At 49.0% G+C, this 8,379-nt stretch overlaps 1 protein-coding gene across 1 annotated transcript; it reads left to right on the plus strand.

Annotated features, from left to right (window-relative positions):
- Positions 1 to 1,201: 1,201 nt before the first annotated feature.
- On the plus strand, positions 1,202 to 6,831 carry LOC127648654 (apoptosis-associated speck-like protein containing a CARD; the record flags this gene model as incomplete). Its single annotated transcript, XM_052133370.1, has 3 exons — positions 1,202 to 1,211; positions 5,503 to 5,749; positions 6,264 to 6,831. Coding segments are annotated over 3 exons (261 nt in total), but the record flags the coding sequence as incomplete, so codon positions are not given.
- Between the last annotated feature and the right edge of the window lie 1,548 nt (positions 6,832 to 8,379).

An 8,379-nucleotide genomic window follows, 5' to 3' on the forward strand; every position in this document is an offset into this window, starting at 1 on the left:
CCCAGGTCATCAGCGTACGGAGGCCTTGCAGTCCAAATGTACTAATGAGACGTTTTCAACTCAGAAACAAGAGAGATGCAAATATGGTAAACTATTGGTATTCACACTTAAACACCATTTTTAAATGTATTTATTTATTTTTCTTTAGTGATCGGGAATCTATCCGATCATGAAAATACACATTCGGGATTGCAGTCTAATCACACACAATAGATTGAACTCGACAAAGTTGAAATAATTCTGGTGGATTAAGCCACTTTCACAGACTTAATCCAGTAACTAAGTATATTAATAATTAATACAAAATAAATAAATAATAATAAAAAATATGCTTATTTGAAACATGGTTGTTTAAGCTGTGAATATTTTAATTTAAATGATTTTGAACAAAACTCCATGTCACGAACCCCGCTCCTCTGCTTCTCCCCGCATCGTCAAGCACACACACGCACACTCCCTCACTCCGCCCCCTTGAGCTTTTCACGCTCTTTTTGCTCGCTCGAGCCCTCACGCCCACTTTGCTCCTACTCGCTCACATGCTCGTAGGCAATCTCCCTTCCTCGAGTTTATCACGCGCTTCCAATCCCCAGAACATTATGACCACCTGCACTCGCGTCATCTGCACTCCTGGACATTAGTTTCACCTGCACTCGTCTCGTCACCTTTCATTGTTTACACCTGCACCTTCCCCTATAAATACCACAGCACATCCGTTTCACGGGTGTTGGTTATTGTATTTAGTTTCCTGTGTCTTTGCCCCCCGCTAGTCTCGTCTAGTTTTGACCTCCTCTCGTTCACCTCTTAGCTTGCCAGCTCCCCTGTTTAGTCCTTCCCGCTACTCTATTCTGTTTACCCCGGCTTTGACCCTCGCTCCCCTCGACTACTCTCCCGGATTTGCCCCCTTTACTCTCTTTGATTCCCCGGCTTTTGACCCTACGCTTCCCTCGACAACTCTTCACTGGATTTGCCCGTTTGTACTTTTGCCTGCTTTTATTGTTGACAATAAAAGCAGTTTTTGACTTACATTGTGACTGTCTCATCTTGTGTGTGTGTGTGTCCGGGTTACAGAATAACCAACCTCACCGAAGACAGTCACAATGCATCACGCGGAGAATTCGCGCAGCTCACTAGAGCGGATGTTTTCAGCGCACTCTGCCACAGGATCTACCAGTGGGAGTCATGATCGCGCGCTCACAGCCCAGGGACAGCAGGTACGTGCGATTTTTGATTTTTGTCACCCTGTTTCACCTGTGTCTGCCCCTGAGCCCGTTTATGCCTCCAGTGCATTTCTGAGCGCCGTGCACTCTCCACCCCCGGAGAGGTTTTATGGCTCTTCGGACGCTGACCAAGAGTTTTTTATGCGAGGCAGCGGTTGTGTAACTCATAACCCCGCCCTCGACATTATTGAGCCAGCGGCCCGACTCGTGGGGTTGCGTCAGGGGAGTCAACCCTTGGAGGTTTATGTTGTGGATTTTTGTGCCCTGGCCAACTAGGTGAATTTTAATGAGGTGGCTCTGAAAACCATTTTTCAATTTGGACTGAATGAGCCAACCTCATCATTCATGCCTGGTGGTCGCTGCTCTCTCAACCTGGCTCAGTTTATTGACCTCGCCCTACTGTACGCTGGTTCCTCGTTTACTGTGGGGGAGGCAGACACTGAACCAGCGCTCCACACCACGGCCCCCGTCTCGAGGCCTACCACGGCCCCCGTCTCGAAGCCTTAAACGGCCCCCGTCTCGAAGCCTTACACAGCCCTAGTCCCGAGGCCTGTCACGGCCCCAGTCGCGAAGCCGGACACGGCCCTAGTCCCGAAGCCTGTCACGGCCCCAGCCTTGAAGCCTGGCACGGCCAGCGAGTCCACGCCCATGCCTGCCACGGCCAACGAGCCAGCGCCCACGGCCCACGAGCCAGCGCCCATGCCCGCCACGGCCCACGAGCCAGCGCCCATGCCCGCCACGGCCAACGAGCCAGCGCCCATGCCCGCCACGGCCAACGAGCCAGCGCCCATGCCCGTCAAGGCCAACGAGCCAGCGCCCATGCCCGCCACGGCCGGCGAGCCAGCGCCCATGTCTGCCATGGTCAGCGAGCCAGCGCCCATGCCCGCCACGGTCAGCGATCCAGCGCCCATGCCCGTCAAGGCCAACGAGCCAGCGCCCATGCCCGCCACGGCCGGCGAGCCAGCGCCCATGTCTGCCATGGTCAGCGAGCCAGCGCCCATGTCTGCCACGGTCAGCGAGCCAGCGCCTGTAGCCTCGACCGTCCCCATGGCCACGTCCCCTGTTGGCCGAAGACGTAAGAGAAGGAAGAGGGCCCCTTCTCCCCAGTCTCGTCTTGTGCTCAAGACCGCAGAGGTTTCCTCAGAGTCTTCCACAGCTCTACCGACCTCTGCTCCGCCCCCAGAGTCTTCCACGGCTCTGCCGGGTTCTGCTCCGCCCCCAGAGTCTTCCACGGCTCTGCCGGGTTCTGCTCCGCCCCCAGAGTCTTCCACGGCTCTGCCGGGTTCTGCTCCGCGCCCAGAGTCTTCCACGGCTCTGCCAGGTTCTGCTCCGCCCCCAGAGTCTTCCACGGCTCTGCCGGGTTCTGCTCGCCCCTCAGAGCCCTCGCGGCCTCCGCCTCACGAGCCTCCCAAGGCTCCTCCTCCCAAGCCTCCCAGGGCTCCTCCTCTCGAGCCTCCCAGAGCTCCGCCTCCTTCCAAGCCTCTCAGGGCTTCTCGTCTAGAGTCTTTCATGGCTCCATCCCTCAAGCCTCTCACGGCTTCGCCTCTCGAGTCTCTCAGGGCTCCTCCCCCTCTCAAGCCTCTCAGGGCTTCCCCTCTCGAGTCTTTCAGGGCTCCTCCTCCCCTCGAGCCTCTCAGGGCTCCTTCCCTCGAGTCTTTCATGGCTCCACCCCGCAAGCCTCTCACGGCTTCGCCTCTCGAGTCTCTCAGGGCTCCTCCTCCCCTCAAGCCTCCCAAGGCTTCTCCTCACGAGTCTTTCATGGCTCCACCCCTCAAGCCTCTCACGGCTTTGCCTCTCGAGTCTCTCAGGGCTCCTCCCCCTCTCGAGCCTCTCAGGGCTTCTCCCCCTCTCGAGCCTCTCAGGGCTCCTCCTCCCCTCGAGCCTCTCAGGGCTCCGTCCCTCGAGTCTTTCATGGCTCCACCCCTCAAGCCTCTCACGGCTTCGCCTCTCGAGTCTCTCAGGGCTCCTCCCCCTCTCAAGCCTCTCAGGGCTTCCCCTCTCGAGCCTCTCTGGGCTTCTCCTCTCGAGTCTTTCAGGGCTCCACCCCCTTCCAAGCCTCTCAGGGCTTCGTCTCTCGAGTCTTTCATGGCTCCCCCCCTCGAGCCTCTCGAGCCTTCCAGGGCCCCACCTCTAGAGCCTCTCGAGTCTTCCATGACCTTTTTCCCCGAGCCTCTCACGGCTCTACTCCCAGAGACTCCAGAGCTTCCTACGGCTCCGCCTCCCGAGCCTCCTACGGCTCCGCCTCTCGAGCCTCCTACGGCTCCGCCTCTCGAGCCTCCAACGGCTCCGCCTCCCGAGCCTCCTACGGCTCCGCCTCCCGGGCCTCCTACGGCTCCCCCTCCAGAGCCTCCCACGGCTCCACCTCCCGAGCTTCTCACAGCTCTGATCCCAAAGACTCCAGAGCTTTCTAGAGCTCCGCCCCTCGAGCCTGCTACAGCTCTACCCCCCGAGACTACAGAGCCTGCCAGGTCGTCGCCTCGGGGACCTCCCACGGCGCCACCTCCCTTGGCTCCACCTCCAGAGCCTTCCAGGCCTACCTCGCTGGAGCCGCCCACGGCACCACCGTCATTGGCTCCGCCTCCTGAGCCTTCCAGGCCTTCGCCCCTAAAGCCTCCTTCGGCTCCACCTCCAGAGCCTTCCAGGCCTCCGCCTCTAGAGCCTCCTGCGGCACCACCTCCCTCTGCCCTGTCTCTTGGGCTCCCCATGGAGCCGCCGCCTCAGCCTCTCAGTACCCCGCCTGCCGAGTCTCTCACGGCTCCGTCTTCCAAGGCTCCGTCTCCCAAGTCCTCCACGGCTCCGCCTTTCACGGCTCTTCCCTGGCCCCCTGACCCTGTCCGGTGGCCCCCTGACACCTCTCCCTGTCCTGTGGCCTCTTCCCTGGCCTCCTGACCCTGTTCCTGTCCGGTGGTCACCTTCCAGACCCCGGACCCAGTCCCTGTCCTCCAGTCGCCTTCCAGACCCCCTGACCCAGTCTCTGCCCTATGGCTGCCCCCTAGATCTCCCGACCACCCGCCTGTCCACTATGTTCCCCTGACCTTACCTTGAACTGCCCATGGACTGTCTCACTTCCCTTTGTCTGTCCCCCGATCATCCTGCACCGCCTCCCAGCGGCCGTCAGGAGCCGTCCTATTCAGAGGGGAGTACTGTCACGAACCCCGCTCCTCTGCTTCTCCCCGCATCGTCGAGCACACACACGCACACTCCCTCACTCCGCCCCCTCGAGCTTTTCACGCTCTTTTTGCTCGCTCGAGCCCTCACGCCCACTTTGCTCCTACTCGCTCACATGCTCGTAGGCAATCTCCCTTCCTCGAGTTTATCACGTGCTTCCAATCCCCAGAACATTATGACCACCTGCACTCGCGTCATCTGCACTCCTGGACATTAGTTTCACCTGCACTCGTCTCGTCACCTTTCACTGTTTACACCTGCACCTTCCCCTATAAATACCACAGCACGTCCGTTTCACGGGTGTTGGTTATTGTATTTAGTTTCCCGTGTCTTTGCCCCCCGCTAGTCTCGTCTAGTTTTGACCTCCTCTCGTTCACCTCTTAGCTTGCCATCTCCCCTGTTTAGTCCTTCCCGCTACTCTATTCTGTTTACCCCGGCTTTGACCCTCGCTCCCCTCGACTACTCTCCGGATTTGCCCCCTTTACTCTCTTTGATTCCCCGGCTTTTGACCCTACGCTTCCCTCGACAACTCTTCACTGGATTTGCCCGTTTGTACTTTTGCCTGCTTTTATTGTTGACAATAAAAGCAGTTTTTGACTTATATTGTGACTGTCTCATCTTGTGTGTGTGTGTCCGGGTTACACTCCATCATTAAAAAATGAATCAAAAAATAAACATTCACCTTCGTAAGTTCAGATCCAAACATTTATTTATTTTATTTTATTTCATATTTATTATTAGACAGGTTATAAAGTCTAATTTCTCTTTCAAATTCACTTTCAAAATTTGAAGCTTTAAATTTAGTTGAAAAATAAGGAAATTCAATCTTGCATATCTTGGCTTTGCAGGAAAAGCATTAGAGTACCGATGTACAATCTTGCTGCTACTCGGCTTCACCGCTATGGGTTGCACTTGGGTTTTGATGAAAATCAAGAGCAACAGGGAAAGATCCTCACCAAATAAACCTTTATCGTTATCAAAAGTTCACCTGGATTGTCCATTGTTTTTAAATTAGTGATATTCAGAGTTCTAAAAAGTGTCAAACGTCCCATAATCAGGCTGCTTTTGTGTGGGTTTTTCCTAATGTTGTTTACAGTGTCTTTTCATCTCCATGCAGGGGCTGAGTTTGTGGAGAAGCACAGAACTGACTTGATCAACAGAGTTTCTCTGGTGGAGCCCATTGCAGATTACCTGAAAGCTCAGATTGGTGATGAGAAATACACAATCATCTTACAGTCAGGAACATCCCATGAGAAAATGAGAAATCTTCTGTCTTTCCTGACAACACCTACACTGAAAGAGAAACTTTACCAAAGCCTTTTAAAACATGAGCCCTACCTTGTAGATGATTTGGAAAATTCTGGGTAAGTTCATTTACTCTTTTATTTTATCAATACAATTATTTCACTACGGCTTATTATTATTACTATTATTATAGTCCAATATTAATTATATGCATTTAACAAAGAACTCACTTAAAAGAAAATAAACATTTGATCAAATGCACTTATTGTGAACATGCTATATGTGTTCTGTGAAATTCTCACTTAGATTTTGAGATTCACATGTTTATTGTTACCGAGGTTGGGGTAGGGTAAGTGTTAGGGGTCAACAGTGTAATTACAGATGTTATTTCATGCAGGTACTTTAAATATGAGTAAAATGTCATTTTGATTCTGGAAATGACTCAGATCATCTTGTTCAAAACTTTACATATTATTGGTGCTTAATACCGTGTGTTGCTTCCTCGAACATCAATGACTGTGAACTTTTCAACAGAACCTCATTGTTGAATTAAATCTTTACCATGTAAATGACCATCTGACCAATGTATTCAGTGTTTTTGTATCGTCCTTTTTTCTCTCCCCTCTGCTGTAGCTGACTGGAATACATAATCTTCCTCTGTAAGAGCACCTGAGACTGGATGACAGAAATCAAGTTCAGTGAACATGTGAAGATTCTTGTGCATATAAAGTTTGAATAGATCATCTCCAGTCAAGAACACTTCACCAAGAGCTTTTAAAATCCATCATGGATGTGAAATGGACTATGTATGGTGCTCTATTATTTACACATTCACAAATTATATTTGAACTATCAACACATGAAAGGCCTGTGATAGTAAAGTCAGCCCAAATAAAAATATTAGTTAAAATAATTAAACATTAAGGTATGTGGTTAAGACTTAGAGTAAAGATTTTTTTTTTTTTTTTTATTGTATTTTTTTGTTACACACCATTGCCAGTGAGTATGGATGTATTTACCAAATTACTTATTTAAATGTTCTTTGAATGCATTGAAACAGGGCCATATCCACCTCAGACTGTCAGATTAGTGGTTGACCAATATTGGTTCTTCTTGTTGATGTTTACATTAAAACATTTGATCTTCCCAATACTGAAAACTGAATGTGGTTGCATTCTTGCACTGAACAGACCAATCAATGAATTAATAATTTATTCTATCAATCATTTGAAAAAATATTCCATTTTCAGTTGTAAATGATGCACTAAAGAATAATTATAACCACAGAAAATCACCTTTACTATGATCATAGAATGTCAGTTGACTCCAGAATGATATCACTGTAAATTCAGCAACAGGAGGTCAAACGTTCCGTTGCTAAAATCAGTCTATAGTTACAGAAATTCAAACCACTGCCCCCAGTGGCCAAAGCTGGCAGTGCTGTTGAGGTGAAATGTCAACAGGGTGGCGCCAATAGCAAGTTGTATTATTAGTTGTTAATGATGTAACCCAGTCAAAATAAATTTTTAATTTTTTTTTAATTCTATCCCTATCCCTAACCCAAACCATAAAGTGGAGTAAAAAAGTAATTTTAGAATTAAAATGCAACCTCAGGATAGCCGTTGTTTATGTAAACACATTTACTTCCTGGTTTCCATGGGACCATAACCTGTGTCTCTTGAGAATGAACTAAAGGGTGAAAGTGTGTTCATGCTTGAATTGATGTGAAAAATAAAACATGTCTGATTGGAGATGACACCTGTCAGTAATTCATATGAATTAGGATGATTAGGTACATAAACATTCGGAAGCTACATGTCGATTCCCCACATGATCATGTTATTTGTGTTATTTGTGCGAGCTGTCTTCAGTGGTTTAGCGCCCATTCACTAGAGTAATTATGCAGATCAGGCAACAGCGCAAACGCTTACACAAAATCTGTGCTGAATGCATTTTGCACATGTAAAAGAAGACCACCGTTATCTGACACACTTTTGCAGGACTGAACAGCATCACAGTGATCCAGACACCGGAATCATCTCTTTAACATGATTGAATTCCCAGCCCGCGGACGGGCCCTTAAATGTACAAAATAAAAGTATGCGATAAACAAAACTGCTGTGTGTTACATTGGTACACATGCCACATATCTTTGGAAAGCTACATTTCTTGATTTTCTATTGATATAAACCATTTTAAGATACAATCACAACAGCAGGTACAATCTATATCTTTGTCAGACCACCAACATATAAACAACCAATAACAAAATTTAGGCAACTCACCTATGAAGCATCATAGTATTCCACTGATCCATAACTTCCCGACAAAAACGGTGTTGTTTCATTGTCAAATGTCCAAATGATCAAATCAAGTAAAATGTTTAGTCCAAATCACATTATTACATCAATAAATATCCACAGACTCTTGTTGCATCATTTCAAAGCACCTGGCAGCTGTACCTAAACTTTCACATATTATCGGTAATAACTTCAGTTCAGATGTAAACATTTCCTATATCCGGTATAAAAATGGAAGCACGCACTCTGACCTTTCGATTGACACCTCATTTGACCCAATAGGAGCTTCCATGTCCTGTCCAAAGCCTTCAATACCCAACCACAGTTTGTGTCGAATGTAAGGGCATACCCACTTTCCTTTGTTTACTGATCAAACCAATTACATCGAAGAGTGGAAATGACTGACGCATCGTATAGCCAATGAAATTCTGAAAACAGTGATATGCGGC

This window comes from Xyrauchen texanus, chromosome 1 (genome assembly GCF_025860055.1).
Source record: "Xyrauchen texanus isolate HMW12.3.18 chromosome 1, RBS_HiC_50CHRs, whole genome shotgun sequence".
Classification (NCBI taxonomy): domain Eukaryota; kingdom Metazoa; phylum Chordata; class Actinopteri; order Cypriniformes; family Catostomidae; genus Xyrauchen; species Xyrauchen texanus.